We start from the raw sequence: 22,868 nt of genomic DNA, 5'->3' as shown, positions 1-22,868 counted from the left end.
AATGCAGACAAAAAAGCATAATAAATGCAGTGAGAAAGAGTCATATTAGTGTATAGTGAAAACTATTGAAGGAGAACTCACTGACCAGATTGAGGAGCAGTACTTGAATTACTCTTCATTCCTTTAACCTGAAACAGATAGAAATATTACCAGAAACTTTAATCTTTAACTGAGAAGAACGTTTCCTGTTCAAACTGGTTTAAACTGTATCCTGACTACTTTGTTTTTCTTTATATTCTTAAACTTAAAAAAACTACATTAAAATGCACTCAGCAGTCTTCTCAGGCTGAAATGCCTCCTTAAAAACAACATGCGTTGTTTAATTAACGCTACATGCATGACGATTAACCCTGGTTTAATACCTGAGACATGAAGAGAAATGTTAATGTGAATAAATGAACATGTGGCACAGTCTGCATACCCTACAACACTGAATTTATGATGTCCTTACACAAGAGAAGTAAGGGAAAAGTTAGTGGCACAGTGAATAATGAGATGTTTATGTTTATACCAGTTCATCAGACATTGCAGTACCTTCTTTTTGGGCCCTGCCGACGCCTCGGCCCCCAAACAGTATTCCAAGATTTTCTGAGTGGGTTTCCTCTTCCGCTTCTTCTCTAAGACAGGAGCAGCTCCTGTCAATCACGTTACAGCAACATTATTATGAAGAATTAAATGCTTCTGTCACACTTCAACAAAGCATCTGAAAACTTTAGAAAGATTCACAGCAGACTGAGGGATGTCCATTCGCTCTGCCTCTTTTCCAGCTAGCTGCAACTTAACATCCCACCCAGCGATGAAAGGATATCAGCCGGCAGAGGACCAACTGATATAAAGTAACTTCAGCAACATGTGAAAGAAAGCAGTTTCAAAACAACCAGCGACAGCAACAAGGTCTGCCAAGAAAACAGACCAGCAGCTATGTTACAACATCTAGAGTCAGTGCACCAGACAGAGAAACTCAAATAAAGTAGCAGCATAGGACACAGATTTTTCCAGACTGGATGAACTGATCAGGCGGGCTGGCTCTGTGGTCGGCATGAAGCTGGACTCTCTGGTGACGGTGGCAGAGTTGAGGATTCTGGACAAACTGCTGGATATGATGGACAATACCAGCCACCCTCTGCACACCGTCATCAGTAAATAGAGGAGCCTGTTCAGTGAAAGACTGCTCCTTCCCAAGTGTAGGACCAACAGGCTTAAGAACTTTTTTGTCCATCATGCCATCACACTGTACAACTCCTCACGGGGAAGAGGACAGAGAGGACAGAGAGGAGGACATAGAACATAGAGAACAGTTAAAAAAGGGGGGTTAGCCATTTACATCTACTTGTGCAATACAGGCACACACACAGAGAGATGGACGCTTTCCCTGGTGTAATAACCTCACCTTCACCCGTAGTGTAATCATTTCAACTCATATTTATACAAGCCATTTCTGGCTCTTTTGTCTTTATTTATCTTTATTTTTATCTTATTTATCTGTGTTGCTCTTCTTACTCATTTTGCTCTTTCGTACCTGTGTGCTTATTTACCTGCTTTTTCTATTGTGCTGCTGGAATTTTGAATTTCCTGAGGGACTCATCCCAAGGGATTAACAAAGTTAGGTCTAAGTCTCTAAGTCTAAGATGAGGGCAGCACCCTGCCACAAGGCCAAAACAAAACTGGCTTTGGGTTTCCCGCTGTGCAAAGTTATCCATTAAAGCTTCAGGTTCGGCTGTCAGGCTCTCATTTTGTTCTCTTTTGCATCACCACTCGCCCTGCTTTTCAGTTCATCGCTGAAAATACAATTTTCTGTTATTACTACTATTTTATCAACATCCTAGTTGATTTTTTTCCTTGACTATGTTGTAGAGGTAGGAAGTGTTGAAGGTGCCACAGGTAGTATTTTATTTTTCTGTTACCAGTCAAGCTGCTAGTGATTTGACAAGGACAGTTTTTAGGTTTTTTTAAAAGGACAAACACTGCCTTACTATTGTCTTTGATGAGGCCCTCTGACAGAGGGGGATCCACATCAGGAGGAGGGGTTAATGTGTCTGTGGAAAGCAGCGGAGTGTCTTGGGAAGATGTGTTTTCAGAGGTGGGAACTTGTAGTTCAGACGGCATCGGTGCAGCATCTTCCTCAGGAGGTGGGGTCTGTATTTCAGGTAAACTGGAGGGTGGATGGTTGAGTAAGTTCTTGTCTGACCCCGAAAGTTCAGGCATGGAGGTAATGGGTTGTGTGGCCTGTGAAAACAAACGGTGTGAATATAATCTTCAGCTGGATACACTTATATCGACTGTTTAATAATTATTATGAGCATGTAACGACATGCAGAAATGATGAAGTCACAAGCTGCAACAGAGCTTACTTTGTATGATTTTTACCTTTCCAATCAACTGGAGAGGCTTTTTGGTTTTCTTCCTAGTGGAGAAAATCTGGTCGTACTCTTCAGTCCATTCAATCAGCCTCTTGCTGGGTTTTCTTATTCGTTTATGTGCTGAGAAACAAACCAAAAAAATAGCTTTTAATATTAAAAGACTTGACAGATTATTCCATGAACGAATGATTGAATGAATGAGAAACTTTCTCACAAGTTAGGTTCAAACATACACATTACTTATTAGGAAGCTGTTTGCCTCTTAATCTTTGCCTGTTTTTTGCTATTTTCATTGAGATTAAATATTCTTCAATATTTAAGATGGAATTGAGTTTTTTTTATTAAGGTTTTAACCAGGTAACATACACACTAGATTACAAAGACCAGCAGGCTGAAGCAACATTTACCATTTCTGTGTGACTGACAAAAAACTTGAAAACAAAAAAACAATATTGGGAAAATATGACGTGATATAATTGTGCAGCGTTGCCACAGCAACATCATTTGAGCTCTCAGGTGTAATATATAATGTGTAGATACAGTTCACACAATTTGTATCGTCGAACTGAAAGAATGTGTAGCTAAATGGTTCACAACTTATTTCTGCTGGGGTGAAACATCAGTTGGCACCACTGTCTTGTCAAAACTGACATACATGCTGTAGTCAAAGAGAAAAAAAACTACCCTTTCCATCTAACTATATTACGTTACTAATTCAAGTTGTAATTTCAAGATTAATACAGTTTTATTCTATTACATCTTATTTTACTAGAACATTATTTTTCAGTAAATACTGCTTTAAAGACACACTATGTAATTTTACGACCTTTAAAACTCTGCTTTCCTGTCTTGTTTGATGCTACAGTGACACTTATTATGCACATTTCTAGAGCTGTCACTGCCCGGCGGTGTCCCAAGGCTGACAAACCACACTTCACAACTTTTTCTTCCAGGACGCTGTATGATGTTACGGTTTCACTTTACGCACCGCATAACATGCTAACAAGACAATATAAACACACCGGCCAGTTTTAACACGCACCGTGTCGGGTTCAGCAAAGAATTACAAGAAGACATTATCGGAGGAAGAGAGGAAAAAAGAGACAAAGCAAGAAAAGAAAGAGAGCTCACAGTGCAGCAGAATTAACGACACATGCTAAATTAGCCGTTGTTGGGCGTGTCATAGAGAAAATCTGCCAAGGTTCTGTGACGTGTCTTTAATTAGTTTGTCAGCTCAAAAGTTTATTTGCCTTTTTATAGTGTCCATTATGTTAACTAAGGTCCTGTTGGGGGTGAAATGCATGAAAAGGTATGGTATGTATTAGGGCGGGGGTACGCTGAGTCTAACAGATACCAAATGAGAGTCAGTCGTTTCCTTAGTTTTTAGTCAGATTAAGGCCCAATCCCATTTCACCCCTTACCCCTACCCCTCTGTCCTAAAAGGAATTGGGACACCCCTACCCCTACACGTGAACGGAGGGGTAGGGCTAAGGGGTGAAATGGGATTGGGCCTAAGTCCTTGCTTGTAACCCTCTGCTCTAAAGACCAAAATAGTGATGGGCAAAAGGCAGAACTCAAGGGTTCAAAACATCTAAAAACCCATGGGTCACACAATGAAACTAAATTTAAAAGAAGAAGAAGAAAAAAAAGGACAGTAATAAATTTATTGTAGTTAAAAAGAATCTCTAAATCCCAATCAAGTTCACAAAAAGGTTGCTCAGAGAGACAGATCTTATTGCATAATAAAAATTGTAACAGTCACTACGCACATCAGTTTTATACAGTTGGACTAATTCAGGATGATTTCTAATTAGTACCGTTGACATGTATTTTGCAGCTGCATTAGGACTCATCTGCACCCCTCTGAATGTAATCCAGCTTTGGCAATAACCCACCTACTGATTTCTAACAACACACTAACATTTATAACACCAATCCGCTCTTGTGTCTTATTTTAATTTCACGTTTTAGAAGTATAAGTCTTTGATTAAAATTAAGCTGTGTTAGGTATCAGTAGCTCCTTTGGTCATGGATTTACAAACAATTCGGCCTGGATTACTACGATACTGGGGAAATGTTCAATATCTCATAATTCTCATCAACTTATGAATGAGTCCATTTTCAATATAATGTATAAAATATTATAAAATTATGCAAATTTGTTGGCACAGGGATATAGATGTAGGTATCCCAAAGAATACATCTAAAATATGGGGGATGGGTATGTGTTAAGACTTGACTGAGTGATGCTGCAGGACACTACTAATCAGCTGTTGCATAACCACTGCAGGACTTCTTAACCACACCACATAGATCAGCCTTTGTGTCTATGTGTGAGCCGGACTGTGTATCAACACTTGGTGCAGACTTTGTTCTTACCTGCTATAGCTTTGTCTGCTGCAGCGTTGTGCGTCAAGCTTGTGTTCTTCATAGTACAGTCTGCAATGAGGCCATTTGCCTGTTCTAGACAGGATGTAGTGTCACACTCACTCTGCTCCAAAGGCACCATGATCGGTAGATTCTCCTTCACTCTACTCCATCTCTCTTTCTCTATCTCTGCCCCAACCACTCCTTCACCCCCTCCAGCCTGCCTCTCCCAGCTGCTGCTCTGTATGTCCAGAACTCTTGATGAGCAGTCTGCTTTTGATGATGACTCCAGTCCTGGAAAACCAGGTCCAGATCTGGCAGGACGACAAGGCACTCTGCAGTTGACTTTCTTTTTCGATCCAGTTGAGCTGCCTTTTCTGTTATAGGGCCTCTTAGGTGTCTGATTTGTGCTGCCTTCATTCTCTGTGACAACAGTTTTGTCTGGACTTGAACTTAAATTGCTGAGACCGTACTCACTTTGTTGGTCTTGTGTTGCAAGATGAGCTTCCTTTGGCAACAATAAGGGCTCCTCCTTAACATGTGCACTTGGTGGTCCGATCTCTAGCTCTAGGGGTGCCCCCTCTCGCTCTCTAGTGTCATGTAAGTCCTTCAACATCATAAGAAAAGTGCTGAACTTGTAGTTTGTGTCTGCCTTGAAAGAGATGGGTTTCCCATCGCTCTCATTTGTGAGGGACTGGAAGGAAAACTCTTCCACATTTTTAAAGGCATCCATGAAGGAAAATGGTGACGGAGGTGATGATGAAGAGTATTTATCTGAGGACTGATCTTCATGCTTTGCTTTTACTCTAGAAGTAAGTGGTATGAAGTCCATCGGTGGAGTTGAGGATATTGAGAGGTCTTCGTCTTCGCTCTTGATATCAGCTTCCAAGTCTGTTGAATCAGAAAGTATTAAAGATGGGGAGCTACAACTAGAAACTGTGTCTGGATCACATTCACCACCATCAATTTTAGGTTTAGGAGATTTAGTGCAAATGTCCAATTTTCCCTTCGGATTCCAGACAAGATCCTCCACATTTCTGAAAGGGTTTAAGAGTCTTTTGCGTTTAGCCTCCTTTCGGCCTTTTTCTTGATTCCTTTGGTCCGCCTCATGCATGGCCTTCAGCGCTCTAGTCATCAATCGATTGCTGGCTGGAAGGTGGGCAGGCTGCTCCTGTAGGACTTTATTTGCTTCTGGAACTTGTTTTGATTTGTGAACGTTTTTTTTGGACTTCCCAGAGGACATGCATTCAGGCACATCAGAGGTCCTACATCCTGATTCTTCATGATTGTGAGAAGGCAGAGCAGATGCAGCAGAAGCCGGGACAGATGACTTTCCTTGCTCTGAACCATCTAACTTGTCAGAGGACTTGCTTGTCACATCAGAAACAGGAGTCTTCTGACCCTCTGACTGGTCTGGTTGTTTGGACGGTGAACGAGTCACCTTACTTGGACTTACATTTAGAGCAGGAATCTTCTCTGCTTCTGAGCTATCAGACTTTTCAGTAGACCCACTGAAAACCACAGTTTTATTGCCATGAGATGATTCTGATGAGAGACAAAGCATACCAGAAGTAGAACCTGAACCAGCTTTTAACTTTTTGACTGAGACTTTTATGGATCCTAAACTTGCTGCTTGCTCACCGGAGGCACTCTGCTTTCCATCTATTCGCTCTGATTGATGAGATCTTTTAGCCACATCAGCGTCCGGTGTTTTTTTTGCGCATCCAATTTGGTCAGTGTGACAAACAATTATACTGGAGTTGAGATATCTTTTATCCTTTATCTCCCTGCGGATTAATTTCACAAAGGGTAGCCTACACTTAGAAACCAGACTTGTTTGCTTTTCTAGTCTTGATAATGCATCAGTAGTTTCAGCTTTTAAACGGGATGATGAAGTCTCATTGCGCTTTTTTTCTTGGTCAGATATCTTGTCAGTTAAATTATCCTGTTTAGTGGCAATCACAGCTGAATTCTCAGCTCGGCTGACACTTTTTATGCTCTTTGAAAAGGTGGATTTGCAATTATTATCATCTTTCTTTGGGGGCTTTAAGTCCCTTTTAATATCTGAGCTTCGTAATTGCCCAGAACAAGGGTTAGTAAAAGTGTCAGCTGAATTACTAAGTGCCTGCCGACCCTTTGAACATAAACTCTCAACTAAGACCAGGGTCTTCTGCTTGTCCAATGATCCTGGATGGTCAGCAGAACTGCTGGTTGCATGAAAAGGCTTAATAATGGCCTTTGTGTTAATGGACTTCAAAGGTCCTGATTGTTCAGGTAAAAGATTGGTTTCAGCTGTGCTCTGCTTGTCTGACAACACTGCCTGGTTACTGGATCCCCCACTATAAGTGGAGGCAGCAGGGGCCAACGTTTTTCTACTAACAGCGGTTGAGTTCTTTTTCTTGCAGGGACCCTTACTAAAGAGAGAGCGGTCTGGCATCGGGCTGGTTGTCTTAGGCCGCCTGTCTTTCCCTGATTTGCTAAACCAAAGACCGCTCTGAATCTCTGTCTGTTTCTTTAACTCTTTGACAACTGTGACAGACGGCTGGGATGAAACAAGCTTAGGCTGACGTTCAAGTGCTTTAGGACACAAAATCTTAGGAACTGAGTCGAGGTCAGAGTATGGGCAATCTTCATTGTCTCTATCTGACAGGTCAGGGCTACAGTGCTGAGTCTTTTTTAAGTGTTTACTACCCGTGTCCTTTGAGGATTTACTCTGTTTCTTCTTACTGGAAGATTTCCTTAAAGTGCTTGGCTGCGTTGGAGTTGTAACTGGGGGTGAAATGGATCCATTAGTTATGTGCAACGTATCAGAAAGGTTGGAGACAGGTGAAGCGGAAGGAGGAAATACTGGCTGGGACTTGTTCTCCCATTCCAGCGGGGATCTACAGGGCAAGGTATCATTTATGGATGAAGACAAGGAAGAAGCCATTTTGTGTCTTCCAGGCAAAATGGATTCAGCTTCTGCCACACCGGCTTTCCAAGAATCTTGGAAACGCTTCGGAATCTGCAGCAACACAGAAACAAATTGTTTTTGGACATAATAATCATACCACAGGGATGTGTAAGACCAACCTTCTATAAGACATTCAAGTAGCACTTTCTAAGCATCAAAACAATGATTACAGTGTATTTCTTGTTCTGCTCCCTTTGCTTGCCCTTCTGCCGCAGTAGGAGGAGCTGCTCAAATTCAAAGCCTCCATGGAAAGTGTGGGTTGATTTTTCCTCTACCCACACCATCTCTTCAGGCTCCCCGAAGGTTCTGACATGGTAGAGCCGACAGGGGCGGTCACTGGGCTCTAAAACAGCAACAAACCATAGGTCAGAATTTCTTTGCTTTAAAGCACGCAGTACATGAATGAGGAAAACCTTCAAAATCTACACTCAAATGTGCAAACTGGTGTCATAATTTGATGTATGACAGTTTACTTCACGAAAATATAAATAATCTGTGGAAAAAATCATTTAAAATTGAAAAAAATTCAATTTAATGTTCTAAAAAATTCTATTGACTTCAAACTACTATTAGGTACTATTAGACAACGCCAACTAGGGCTGTGCGGATCGATCCAAATATCAATATTATTGATACCAAGGCGAGTATCATATTGATCAATACCAGCGTGATGGGATCTATATATCGCTGTGTCAGCACCAAAGCCTCGCTGTCTGTCTTTAAAACTCTTCTTAAAATCCACTTATTTACTTTGGCTTTTAACACCAGTTGAGGTGATGCGTTCATGCTTTCATGTTTGTTAAGGGTTTATTGTTTTTGGTCGTTTTTAATTTCCTTACTGGTGATGTTTTTTACATATGTTTTAGTGTATTTATCGATATACATGTTTTGTAAATGATTTGTTGTTTTATTGTTCAGCACAACAGTGTTGTGTTTATAGTGGTCTATAAATAAACTGGATTGGATATATACATACTAGGGCTGTCAAATGATTAAAATTTTTAATCAGATTAATCAAAGCTTTCAAATTATTGAATGATTTATCACAGCTTTCAAACTGATCATGATTAATCACCATTTGTGACTATGCCTGAAATTTGCCAGTTTTTACTGTTTATACCAACAGAATGAGCCGTTCTACAAATATTTATTAACAAACCTTCACTTGGGTAAACGTCAGATGTCCAAGGGTCAGTAAAAGCAGCATGTAATGTAATGTTGTTCTAAATCGTCTCTACCATGTTTTAGATCAAAATTCACAATTCATCTATCATCATGACCAACCGTCTCCATGGTGACATGGTGGTCAGCCAACATTCATGAAGAAACTCTGATAAAACTGATGATCTGGATAAAAACAGCTTTTCCTTTTATCACTGAAATGTAAGTGTTTCTGCAGGAGTAATAAAAATCCTACAGCAGCATCATCCAAAGCAAACACCTGCTGATAAAATACATCATTGGCTGTTTGTTTTACTAGTTTTTCTTTACTTTTTTACATTAGATGATCACTTTAGTTGTAATAATATTCAATATTTAATCAAATCTAGACCTAAAAGAAAAAGGTCTCATTTTTTCCTGGTCAAAACCTTTCTAGACCCACTCCTGCACAGCTAAAGTATAAACGCTGTCGACCACCAGCCAACTACCGTTTAACTGCCAAAAACAATAATTTGGGGTAAATATGTGACAGTGTGAACCATGAACTGCTAGTTTCCTTCTTCTCAGCTGAACAATAAACAAATGCAACAAGAGATAAAAGCCGATCAGCTGATCACCGACAGCTGTCGTGATTCACCAGAGAGCCTGTAGAGCAGACAAGTTTGTACGAAATGCAGGATGAGTTAAAAAAAAAACTGGTTTGTGGAACCCTCTCACCGCCTCTCCGTGTCCCGCTGTCATAACACAGAAATGACGGTTGTATGGGCTTGTCATGCTGCACATTTTAAAAATATTAACGCTAATATTACATAAATTAGTTACCACTGTTATCGCGTTATGTTTGATGGCCCTTTATAATGTATGTGCAATTGATGTACTTGAGTCATCAGCCACCTTTCCTGTATGCTAGGAATTTTTATCTCTATGTTTTTATGTAAATATCAATGTATATCTTTTCAGCTTTTGTTTATATTTTCTTATATCTTAGTTGCAGCTTGCGCTTTGAACTTGTTGCTATGACAACGACATTTCCCCCCAGTAATTTATAAAGTATTTGGAATCTGAATTCTAACAAATATCCAGTGTAAACTGAGCTAACTAGGTAAGCTTCAAATGCCAAAGTGCAAGTGAATGCAGCATGTAATGTACTCAGAGAACATGCATACCTCTCTCATAATGTAAGCATGCACAAACCCATATTCATATTCCATATGTGGCCAGGTACATAAAACATAACATAATAAATATGCAACATAAAATAAAGTTTGTAACATTTAAATTGCCCTAGTAGTTAATATCAGGATGCTAATGTTAAAATGCCTGTGCTAATCATAAACCAGGTCATTTTAGCAGCAATTTTATCTCTCACTTCTACATAAATGCTACTACGTTCTTGATCATGAAGCAGCATTTATACAGCAATATCTCGTCAACTGCTTACATGAATGATCAAATTCGTCCGTACTGGCTGACTACTTTTTATGCAGAGGATGCAACAGTCATAATATCACCAGATGTAATGACTGTTACGAGTTAATTGGCCAAGAATATACTGACAAAATGTCAAAGCTATTTCATCTTCTATCAGTAAAATCTTTACAAGTCTTGGGCAATAGTAATTAAAGTTTCAAGTTGTTTATTTGTCACATGAACATGCAAGATGGCAGTAAAATGCATATAAACCTTGTTAAGGTGACATGAGTAAATGACAGTATTTTTATCTGACCAGTGTCACTACAGGGTAGAATTCATAGTTCTGACAGCCTGAGGGAAGAAGCTCCTCCTGAGTCTCTCTATGCTTGCAATAAGGAGCCTTAGGCGCCGGCCAGAGCGCAGCCACGCAAACAGACCTTTGTTAGGATGATGAGGGTCTCTCATGATCATGTTTGCTATGGCTGTTGTTCTCCTAATGAAGATGTCCTGGAGGGTGGGTACTGTTGTACCCGTAGTACACTCTGCTGAACATGGCACCCTCTGCAGGGTCCTCCAGTCACAACCAGTACTTTTCACATACCACTTGGTGATGTTACACAGTTAGAACACTCTCGACCACTCCAGTGTACAACATCCTCATGATTTCCAGAGAGACTCTGAACTTCCTCAGCTATCTGAAGTGAAAAAGTGCTGCCTCGCCTTCTTCACCTGGCTGTCTTTGTGCCGAGTCCAGGCTAGATCATCGAAGATGTGCACACCCAGGTACTTGAAACTGCACACCCTCTCCACCAGAGTCCCAATAAATCTCAGAGAGGTGTTGTTCCTCTACTGTCTCCTCACATAGTCAACAATTATCTCCTTAGTTTTGTCTACATTTAGCAGGATATTGTTAGCATGTCACCACTCTGCCAGTTTCTCCACCTCCCCTGTATACGCCTGCTCAACTTTGTTGTTGATGCAACCAACCACCACAGACTGGTAGTCCATGGCTACTAGGGATGTTCCGATACCATTTTTTTCTGTCCGATACCGATACAGATACCTGTGTTATTTTATTAAGAGGTCTATTAAATTTATAAATTAAATAAATTATATTCATTATGGGCTTTGATGTATGATATTGTTACTGTCATTCAAAGGCCTAGCATAGGTTAAATTATAAAACATGAAACGTATATATTAGATATCAGCTTACAAATGAATTAATCATGATTAAACGCATGTAACAAGAAGTGCAACATAAAAGCCTATCAGCTGATCACCGACAGCTGGTCATGAAACAACAGGAAATGGAAGAAAAATAGAAGCAGAGGCGGAGAAGGCATATAAATACAGAACTGTGGGAAAAGTTTTATTCTTTTTCTTTTTCCTTTCAATGAAGGAATGTTGAACCCTCTCACCGAAAGCGTGTGGGGGATAAGGAAGTGTTAATTCAGTTAAAAAATGCATAAATTAGTTACTGTTAACGAGTTATTTTTGACAACCTTAATGTTTATTTATATAATTCATGTTTTATTAACACATGAAAACCATGATACCCACATAACATCTTTAATTATTGAGTAAAGAAACTCGGAATAAAGAATTTCTGTTAAAAACTATCTTGAAATTGGACGTACAGTGGACATTTTCCACAAAGGACAAGGGTTGTTAATCCAGGACAATAAATTCTAAAACATTGTCTTTTATTGTGGTGACTTTCTGGCTTTCTTCTGCAAATTCCCCGCATTTTTTAAAAGAATTTGACAGCATTTGTCCGTTATGCCTTTCCTTTAAGGCAAAAAAACTCCTCATGCTCTTTTACGCGATGACAACTCAAATGCTTTATAAGGTCACTGGTGTTCGATTTTGCAGCATTCATGTCGCCTCTGGAAACTTCAGCCCTGCATACGAGGCATGCCGCTGTTTTGCTAGCGGGATTTTCTAACGAGTAATGAGGCCAAATTACTATCATACCGCTAATGCTAAATGTTAGCACAACAGTGACTCACGTGCAGCTGTTTCCCTGCCTACCAACTCAAAGCAATGGTCACGCAAGACCTTGTATCTTCCTGTGTCTGTGTGTGGTTGTGTTGGGCAGAAAAGCTGGAGCTGGAGGTGTGCCTTCCCACCAGCACCACCATGAATTCTGTTTGACAGGAAGTCCAGGATCCAGGCACACAGGGTGGAGTTCAGCCCCAGGCTGAGCAACTTGGAATGGAGCATGGTGGGGACTATAGTGTGGAAAGCTGAACTAAAGTCAATGAACAGCATCCTCACATAGTCCCGTGTGCTTGTCCAGGTGGATGAGAGTGGTGTGCAGTACCTAGGAGATGTCGTTGCCCGTGCATCTGTTTGGCCGGTGAGAGAACTGAAGTCAGTCCAGAGACTCAGGGAGGGAGGCACAGATGTCCTCCACCACAGATGTGCCCCCTGACCAGTCTCTCAAAGAACTTCATGAGTTCAGAGGTGAGGGCCATGGGGTGGTAATCATTACGGCTGGCTGGAGAGGCATTCTTTGGTACAGGGAGAAAGCAGGCAGGGACCACAGACTGGCTCAGAGAAAGGTTGAACACCGTGGTGAAGACAGGAGCTAGCAGGTCAGCATAGGACTTAAGCACCCGACCAGGAATGCAGTTAGGTCCCGTTGCCTTCCTGTAGCCCACTCTCCTCAGTGTTCTCCTCACGTCATGTTCTATTTGGGTAAATGCATGTACTACTCTGGCAGAAGGAGCCGACGGCTACAGCAGTTAGCATGCTAACACCAGCAGACCTAGTACTGTGCATAAAAACTATTCAGGTCCTCAGCCAGAGCAGCGTCTGCACTCACCAGAACGAGGGCTCCTGTAGTCCGTTATAGTTTGCAGTCCTTGCCACAGGCCCCTGGAGTCCTGATGGTTGAAAAACTGTGACTCCACCCTGTCACAGTCTGTGTGACATCACTTTGTAGTCCTCCATCTTGCCGGTGAGAAGTCCTGAGTTGTGGGAGGTAGAGCTTTGCAGATAGATTTGTCCATCAATGGCTTCTGGTTTGGGAAAACCCAGACAGTTATCATGGGAACAACATCATCTACCAGCTTAGCAATGAAGTCCGTAGTCACCTCCGTAAATTAGCTGACTGGAACATGTCCTACTCGACGTCCGACAGAGCGTCCTACAGTGTAGCCTCCACCTGGTCATTCCAGTGCCTCACCTGCCTCGAGGAGACGTCCTCCTGTGCCATCCTTTGTTTTTACTTTGGCACAAGCGTTCTCTAATTTCCAGAGAAGAGGCAAAGACACCACTTTGTAGCCGTCTTTGAATTGTGTGTAAAAGTGGTCCAAGATGTTATTCCCTCGGGTGGCTGGCATAACTTTGTTAAGCTTAGCCTTGTTAGAATCTCCCACCACGATGAAGTCAGTATCTGGGTGTTTGGTCTGGTGGCGACACAGCACATCATGTAGGTCCTGTAGTGCTGTGTCAGTGTCGACGTGTGGTGAAATGTATATGACAGTCACGATGATGTCTGTAAATTCCAGGGGAGATAGAATGGTTGCCACAGGATGGAGAGACATTCCAAATCTGGCAAGCATGAGCTTGAAAGAGTTTTGGTGTTTCGGGGGTTACACCAGTTGTTGTTCACTATAAAACAAACTCTTCCACCTTTAGACTTGCCTGATTCCTTCGTTCTGTCCTTGCAGAAAACAGAGAAGGATTCTGACAGGGATAGGGCCCGGTCCGGCACCAGAGGAGTAAGCCATGTTTGGGTCAGGCAGAAAATGTTGCAATTCCTCACCTTCTACTGGTATCCCATGCAACCCCTGAGTTCATCCAACTTGTTTTACAGGGTCTGGATGTTAGCAAGTAGGATGCTGGGCAGTGGTTGGCAATGGGCCTGGGATCTTAGTCTGTTCCGAACACCGCCTTAACGACCTTGGTGCGCTTTCGTTCTCTGTTTTGACGATACATGTCCATTGTTATTATCAGGCCGAATCTCTTCCAGCCACTCATGGTCCCTGTGAAATAAGTCTGAAAACTTTTTTAGCAAGTTTTTCAATGTCCAAAAGTGTGCTGCAGTCATGAGTTATTCTGTCTGAAATGACTGGGATAACAAAAGTTAAGAAAACTAAATGAAAAAGAAATAAAACACACAGCCTAAGTGGAGTTATCCGGATGGCGTCTGGACAATGCCACACCATCTTGGATCATCTAGGCATACAACGTATAACAATTCTAAATAAGAAATTGTTGATAGAAAAATACTATTAGCTTTTAGCTTTAACAATATTTTTTCTTTACGTTTTACATTTGATGACCACTTTATTGGTAATAAACAGCTAATTATTTCCTAAAATCCTTGTATGTGTCAACCTTTTTTCAGTTTGCGCCTCTGTCTGCCTTTAAACAGGAAATAGGGGTCAACTGGAAACAAAACTTTAGGAAAGACGAGGCAAACAAGTCCAGCCATCTTGTATAACGAAGGAAAAATTAAGACATCTTCAGGAATTAATTTTAACTGGGAGTGTTGTGGTCCATTCATGTCAGTGAGTACTGACCACTTTCCCAAAAGCAGAAACAGCTTAACATAATCAGCCGTGTAACACTTTTCACGGCTAGCATATTTGGAAAATATATTTCTATCTATCAACTCTTTAAAAAAAAGTATCTAAGGTAAAACTTAAAAATGGACACAAAAAATATGAAAACATGAGTAGTAAATAGAAGCTGCCATTGTTGAATGTCCCCAGTTAGAACAGCTATCAACAAAGGATGGCGACACAAAAGGAAACTTTGAACAGGAAAGAAGCTGCTCCACCAGGTTAGTGGGCAAGAGATCCCTTTGTGATACAAATCAGTTGAGGTATGGATTCCTTTTACAATGGTGCCCTGGCCACATGGTCACAACCGTGGGGGGTGATGGTGTTTTACCACCCACACCTTTGTCAGTGAGAAGGTTTGACATCTGCACTTTTCCCACAGTTTTGTACAAACGTCTCTGCTCTAGTCGCTCTCTCGTCCTCTTTGTGTCGATGCAGCACAGCTGCTTCCTCCTCTCTCCTCTCCCTCTCCTGTTGTTACCAAGCGGCAACCTCCACCTGTAAAATGTGAAGCCTGTGCAGAAGTGCAAAAAAAAATTGCAGTTCACCCCTCATCCGCTAGGGGCTGGCTCCAAAACAGAGCAAATCCCCATAGACTCCTGTGTTCAAAAAAACAACTTCACAGCAGAAATAAACATGTTTAAAGCCTGGTACAAAAATCCATTTTAGGATTAATAGGTCAAGTTTACCTTCAAGACAACTTTAAGGTTGTGAATTTTTTTCTAATTCATCAGTTTGGATGTTATTTAATTTTGAGATTTAGCATAATTAAGGGCATGTCATTTTGATTGACAGGTATCCAATATCAGCGGAAAAAAGGGAGAGTGCAGCACAACCGCGGTTTTTAGCCGGCTAACAGCGCGCCTTAGCTTTAGCCCGCCTACCTCTGTTAACTGGTTACTGTTAGCTCCGGGTTAGCTCGGTTAGCTCTTAGCTACAGGCAGCTCGGAGTTTGATGGTTGTCAATCATCTACCTCCACCTTTACAGACCCCCTCTCAGCCCGACCTCTTTGCACATTTTTGGATTTCCTGAGACTAACGACACGTGTGACGCTACCAAGATGGGGCCGGTGGGAACGCCCAACGAGTGTCACTTTTGCTCTTAAGAAACCTACGGGTGACGTCACGGAGGCTCCGCCCATCTTTCATATACAGTCTAAGGTTGTTACGTGAATTACAACCGGCTGAACGTGATCAGCTGATTGGCTTTCCGTCACTAGCACCATCTCTCTTCTTGCGTTTGCTTATTGTTCAGCTGAGAAGGAGGAAACTAGCGGTTCATGGTTCATACTAGCACATATTTACCCCAAAGTATTGTATTTTGGACATAATTTATCAGTCTCATGTAAATCAGACCCATGTCTCTATCATGTAAAACTGAACAATGAAAAATGTTAATAATAGCAGCCTATTTCAATTAGATATTGTTGGCCTTTGTTTCATATTGCTTTTCAGCATTAATGAGGATGGTTAGTCAAACTGCTGTAAAATCTGCTGGTTATAATACAGCTATGCACACATCTTTAAAGACAGATTAGTTCCGATATCTAGTTAGAGTGAAACACCAAAAAGAAGTATAATTTTTTTAAGTATTGAACTGATTATTAGAACTAAAATAATCATCTAATGTAAAAAAGTGAAGAAAAACTTGTAAATCAAACAGCCAATTATAGTTTCTTAATCAACAGTTTACTTTGGGTGATCCTACATTGTAGGAGTTTTATCACTGCTGTGTAAAGACACTTAAATCATAAAAAAAAAAAAAATAAATTAAAAAAAGTTGTTTTTAGCCAGCTCAGTTTCATTCATTAATATTGGCTTATCTGGTGGTTTTATGTATTATCACCATGTAGATGGTTGGCTAGATGATCCTGTATGAATTCTGCATCATGATCTAATATGACCAAGATTTTGCAGAACTTATAGAAGTACTTTACATGCTACATTTACTGACCCTTGGACATCTAACATTTACACAGGTTATGAGCCTTGGCCTCTCTAGATTATTACAGGTGGCAATTGAGATGATAAATGCCAGCCAGGTGTGACATATAGGAAACTGGCAAAGAGTGAAGGAAAGCCAGGTGCGAGAAAGGCTCCTTTCTCATCTCCAAAATCTCGATGCACATTATTTGTTTTTCATTACTGTCTTTGTCTAATAAATAAACTGATTACGGAATGGGCTGGTAGACGCCATGAGGGCTGGCCAAACGCCCGTCAGACAAGTGGACCTGCAGCGCAAGATACTGGGACACAACAGGTAGGCCCTGTTCGCTTAACGCAGCTGACAGCCAGTGTTTTTATATGTACGGTGCTGAGCTCTGGATGCTTACACTGGTGACCAAGTAAAACTTTTTGCAGAGTGGTTCGCTGTCATAACACCGAGTACTAGCAAGGTGGACCTAATAAAATGATCGGTACATCTCTTGGTCTCAGTTTTTACAGCTAGTAAACAATGTTTGACACCCACCTTTCACTCTGTGATAGACTCCCTGTACAGAGTCAACAATGACCTCGCAGGGCCACCACGGTCTCCGGCTGAACTTCGCCCAAATGATGTCACCCTCAACAAACTTCACAGGTGGCAAAGACTTTTTCTTCAGGCTGTTTTGCTGCTGCAAGACAATGAATGAGTGTAGAAAAAGAAACTGTAAGAATGGAGGCTGACTACCTTTTCTGTTCAATTCAAAGGGTCAGAAGTTTCAGTTTCGGATCTGTGGCTTTTATATTTTTATTTTGTCATTTTTCAAATAACACAAACTACAAAAACATCACAAGCTGCACCAGAAGCTACTACATCTTCTGCGAGGTGGTTGAGCAGGTACATGAGCAGGCCTGGGTTATGAATGGCATGTATCACAACTGGCCTGAGGGCTGCTACTAGCTAATGCTAACATTAGCACTTTAAGGAATAATTCTTAGTTTTCGTTTTGTGAAATGCACTTAATCACTTTACAGGAAAGGGTAATAAAATGAACAGAGTCTTAACTGGTAGTTTCTTTGGTGAAGATGACTATTAATATAAAGGAAACTGACCTGAAGTGGTAGTTAACATGATGCTGTTATTAGCAAGCCAACACATAAAAATTGCTACCAAATGCAAACAATTGCTTGCTGTTCTACATCTACATAAGAAAATCTTACAAACCTGACATTTTCCATGAAAAATTGTTGTCATGTAAAGCAGAAACTTAAGGTTTAGGGTGATGGTATTGTTGATGGAAGCTAAATGTCACTCACTTAGGACATACTTGGTCTGAAATGAGTGGCCTTTGATGATCTAACGAATGCTTGTGCAAAAAGTTAAAATCTGCGCTACATTTAATGTGTTCACACTAACTTCTCACTGATCTGAATCTGCTACTCTCAAAACTCACCCAGATAATCACAGAGCTATGTGTTATTCTGCTGAAGTTCATATGATTAATAGCTCTCACTCATATAGCGATTCTTTGTTTCATTTTACATAGGATAATTAGTTCATGGGTTTTCTAGAACTACAGTTCCCATAATGCCTTGAGGTATGTAGACAGGAAGTATAATTGTGCCATGGATAGTGCTTTGAGACATTTTGTGAAACTTGTAGTTTCTGCAATACTAGTGATGTGTAAACATGATTCCCTAAACCATTTACACCTCTTATATATATATATATATATATATATATACACACACATCTGTGATGCCATTTAAGTTTGTTGGACTTAGTGACAACTTGAGATCATTACTTTAGCTGATATTTGTTTATATTTATGGAAACAAATCACATTAAAAGTATGCCAAATTACATTTTAGAAGCTCTGGTTTGCAAATGATGCCATGATAATTACCATTTACTGACTTATTACTGACCACAACACAAATCTGTGTTGTTAAAAAGTGTATATTTCCAGTGTATATTTATTTTAAACCAAATTACGGCCATTTATGACGTAAATTGCTATTTAAATGGCTAATTATTGCAGTCACCTCCACAGGCACAGCCTCTACTGCAGCTGGAAAAGCAGATTCTCTAGATAAGCAAGCCAAATCAGTTGGCCATCAACACATGCAGTCCCTTTCATTTCATGTAAAAAGTGCCATATTTCTCCCTCCACACCTTTCAGCTCTACTCAGTACTGCAACAGGAGGTGTATGTATTTGTTTAAACCTTTGTCAATCCAAACTATTAGGTTTACTTCAGGTAAAGAGGCGAAACTTGCCATTGAATGCTTTAAAGTACTGTCTTCAAACAGGAGGAGGTCTGAATCGCTCTCCCACTCGTCTTCCGAGCCGTCCCAGTATCTCCTGCGCTGACCTGAGGACTGGGAGCGAGTAACCACCTTGGCTGACGACAGTGCCGCATCCTTGGAATCCAAATTAGACTTTTTTGGAGAAGACTGAATAACATTACCCACGCTTTCCTGTTTGACACGCGTTCCTCCAACGATCGACCCAGTCCCTCGCTCGTCATCGTTGTCTTCATCCTCAAACAGAGAAGACTCGAAGTGGAGTAAACCATTTGCAAAGGGGCTGTTGCTATCTAGAGAGAAGGCTGGGCTGGGTGGGCCAGAGAAACAACCTTCTGCCTTTTTCTCTGGAGCAGCAGAATCCTTACAACTCACAGGAGGAGAGTCTCTACTTCCACTTTGGACCTCTTGTTGCTTCTGTCCACAAGTAGAGGGAGTAAACCTCTTCTCTCTGTTTGTAATCTGCGAGCCAGAATAATCCTTACAATCAGCCCAGGAATCCCTTACCACCTTCCCCCTCTCCTTCTTGTGTGACCCCCACTCCCAGCTCCTCTCAGGCTCCCTTACTGGCAGCACCAGGTCAGGCTGACTAACCATGGTGGTGAGATGCTGCAGCCTCCTGAGAGGACTGTAAGAGGAAGATGAGGATGTTGGAGAAGAGTGGTCCCTTTGTGAGAATCCATAGACAGATGTATGTTTGAGAGAGGAGGCAGCAGACATGCTCTGGCCGATCGTGTGGTCTTGCCGTCGGGAGATGTCAGAGTAGGCGGATAGGTCACGGGTAGGGGTCAAAGGGCAGCTGGACTGATGACTTTTCCTTGCAGGGCCTGTGTAAGGCCCACTCATGCTGGCATGATTCCTCCCTGAAATGAAGGGACAAGATTATCACTGTGAATTCTACTTTCAGAGTAAAAAAAAAAAAAAAAAAAAAAAAATCAAACTCATGAAGGCTTTTCATACTACACTCGTTACCACTGCCTGTCAAGATTCTTCTAAAAACTAAAATTGCAATTTTGCTTAAATATTACAATAAAAATATCACCAGGTTTTTCTATAATCTTCCATCGATTCAGTACGATGTCATAACACTGCTACAGTTATGTTGGGATGTAAGAAGATCTTTTTCAAAGTGACAGATGAAAAACATCAGCTCAGACATCAGATCCTTAAAGACACAACATCCTGCCTCATATCACGTCAAAACTGACATAAAAAGCATAAATAGGCTCAATGACGTCGCGTGGATCGTCTACAGGCTGTAACACATTAAAGGAAAACATCGGATGGAAATCCTTTCTAAATGTTAACGCGATGTGATAAAGAAATAAAATGACATCAAACGCGATAAGGTCAGCCGGTAAACTCACTCGCATGCACGCGATCTAAACACTCATGAAAGCCAGCCTCACAATTACAGCGCCATCGTGTTAAAATAACCCCCACGCTAAAAACACGCCGGCGCCGAGTGCGCGAACTGGGATTAAAATGGACCCTTTGTGCGCGTGCGTGTCTTCACCACGCGGGTGCATGAGAGTGTATAGGTGTGTGAAGCGCCACCGTGTGTGTGTGTGTGTCTATGAGTGACATGCATTAGCTACCATGATTTGCACAAGACAGACACACAAACGCCACACACTGCGTGCAAAGGCGACGACACACAAGTTCGTGTTCACACACTGACAGACACGCACACTGTCACACACACTTCCACAGGCTTCCTCTCTCGGACAGATGCAGGCTATGTGCATCAAACAGCCAAAATCACGGAGAAAACGCCACATGACGCGGAATATGTCGCGGGAATCTTACCATTCCTGTGTCGCCCACCGCAAAAATGACCCTTAACCTGCTCATTTTGGGGTTTAAATGTGCCAAATTTCAATTTTTTGAAAGCGGATGAGGAGAGTCCCAGCGGCAATACTACTAGGCCTGGATCCTGTGAAACGTACTCACTCTCTCTCACCCCCCTTCTCCACTTCCCTCCTCCTCCTCCCGCCTCCTCTCTACATGCGCTAACAGCCTGGTCCAGCGGCCCCTGGAATAAAAAAATGTATATATATCAGCCGTGTCGTGCTCCCCCAGAGTCACTCCCCTTTTTTGCTTGTGATAACTACAACTTTATAATTCCCCGTGTTTTTGGGTGGATGCATGCACGGTTGGCTATTTCCTACTCAGCCTGCCCCTTGAAAGTCAGTCTCTCTGTCGTGCGCACTGCCAGTCGTCACCACTGCCTCCCCAGCCGGAGGAGCAAATAAGGGGCCGTAAATCTCTGTCTAATAATCTTTTTTTTTTTTTTTTAATCTGAGCTGTCAGCTGAAAAAAAACTCACCGGAAGGAGCACATGTCACCTCTAAAAAAAACAAACAAAAAACAACAAAAACAGCCCGCCCCTTCCCTTAATTACAAGCATCACTTATTAACCTAAACCTGGCTGCCATCACCAATGACATGGCACCTGAAAAACTTGTGGCAACAACTGGCATCCTCACCACAACCAACACCCCTGACGCACACATGCGCCTGAAGATAAGACGAGAGATTCAGTTAAATGAGCTCATTCTGAAATGTCGTCTACCACCACCTCGCCTGAGATGCAGTGAAATGGTGCAGTAGTCTACCCGGAAAAAACAGATGGTTTCCTTTCATAAGACGAGTTTCTGTGTAGGCTCTGGCTGCACACCCGGTCTCTTCAAAATGGAGTCCTCCAGCCTAGAGAGAAAAAAAGAAAGAAAACAGGCCACAAAGTGTTAATATATGTTCGATATAAAGTTCACCCAGCCACGGAGACACAGAGTCACAAAGCGCACCTCTCCTCTGCTCTGGAGCAGTTTCTGGAAGCTGCTTTGAGGCTGGCCACGACAGGAACATTTTCTTTACATGTTATGCCTCCCAAAGTCACTGTCTTATGAGCGTTGTGCCACGACAGGGGGGGACTGAGGCACACTTAAGACTGGTGGTGTGTGTGTGAGTGTGTGTGCTAAACGCACGTCTGACAGCAAAAGCCACAACATTTAATGGCACCTTAACCGTCGACCGAGCTAGTTTGGTTCCAGTTTTTGTGCACGTGAAGGGAAAGCACACGGTCAGCTTTAATTCTCAGAGACACGGAGGGGTGAAAGCTGGAAAACAACTGCAGCTCTCGGCCGGTGAGACTGAGCTGAGCTGGGAGAGCTCTGCTTTGGTCTGCTTGGTTATCAGGGAGTCGAAAAACCTCTAGTTTTGAGGATTTTGAGGCGATGTCATTGAGGAGACGGAGAGGGTGGATGTGGGGGGGTATTTCAGGTGTAAAAAAATACCCCCATACACACACATACGCCAATCCAGTCACCGGGTGGCGATGTGGGAAACGGCGTTGATAACCGACATGGTTGCCAAATAGAGAAGATCCTGTAACTGTATCTAAAAGCGTCATAAAGAAAGCTCGATTAGATCACTGATGATCCAGCATAAAATAACAAACGTGCATATTTTACGTTTGATCCAGTCTCTCTCTCTTTCTCTCTCTCTCCCCCTTTCTCTCTCTCTCTCTCTCACACACACACACAGATAGCAGCTCACTGGGTTTCCCTTTCAGGAGGAAACTCAGAGGATTTGGGATTTTGATTTTCAGCCTCGATAACAGCAGGAGGAATTTCGAAGAAAAAATGATAGAGATTTATGTAGACGGACAGGACGGAGAGAGAGACAGGCGACCAGGACAGACAGGGCCTGCTGTGGGTTTGCACAGCGCAGAACAGCGCCGCGTAGCGGCAGCGTTGCGCAACTTTTCATCGTCGTACTCGCATGGTTTCATTTTTGAGCTGACTAT

At 41.9% G+C, this 22,868-nt stretch overlaps 1 protein-coding gene across 4 annotated transcripts in view; it reads right to left on the bottom strand.

Moving 5' to 3' along the window:
• Positions 1-21,959, bottom strand: part of nsd1b (nuclear receptor binding SET domain protein 1b) — a 42,622-nt gene extending 20,663 nt beyond the window's left edge. For 2 of the 4 annotated variants that reach the window (XM_042008492.1, XM_042008496.1), the window contains exons 1-10: positions 21,868-21,959; positions 21,679-21,769; positions 19,034-19,923; positions 17,302-17,446; positions 7,851-8,023; positions 4,740-7,731; positions 2,368-2,480; positions 1,974-2,226; positions 535-635; positions 86-128 (exon numbers count right to left, since the gene is read on the bottom strand). In XM_042008492.1, the coding sequence (XP_041864426.1) occupies positions 86-128; positions 535-635; positions 1,974-2,226; positions 2,368-2,480; positions 4,740-7,731; positions 7,851-8,023; positions 17,302-17,446; positions 19,034-19,923; positions 21,679-21,706 (4,738 nt within the window). In that variant the 5' untranslated portion in view covers positions 21,707-21,769; positions 21,868-21,959. Of the gene's footprint in view, positions 1-85; positions 129-534; positions 636-1,973; positions 2,227-2,367; positions 2,481-4,739; positions 7,732-7,850; positions 8,024-17,301; positions 17,447-19,033; positions 19,924-20,427; positions 20,488-20,869; positions 20,967-21,678; positions 21,770-21,867 lie in introns of those variants that run through there. The other 2 variants (XM_042008493.1, XM_042008494.1) reach the window with 2 other exon arrangements.
• Between the last annotated feature and the right edge of the window lie 909 nt (positions 21,960-22,868).

The sequence above is a fragment of the Melanotaenia boesemani genome, chromosome 15 (assembly GCF_017639745.1).
Source record: "Melanotaenia boesemani isolate fMelBoe1 chromosome 15, fMelBoe1.pri, whole genome shotgun sequence".
Taxonomy (NCBI): domain Eukaryota; kingdom Metazoa; phylum Chordata; class Actinopteri; order Atheriniformes; family Melanotaeniidae; genus Melanotaenia; species Melanotaenia boesemani.
The sequence above is the reverse complement of the archived record's forward strand: the minus strand, read 5'-3'. Positions and strand labels throughout refer to the sequence as shown.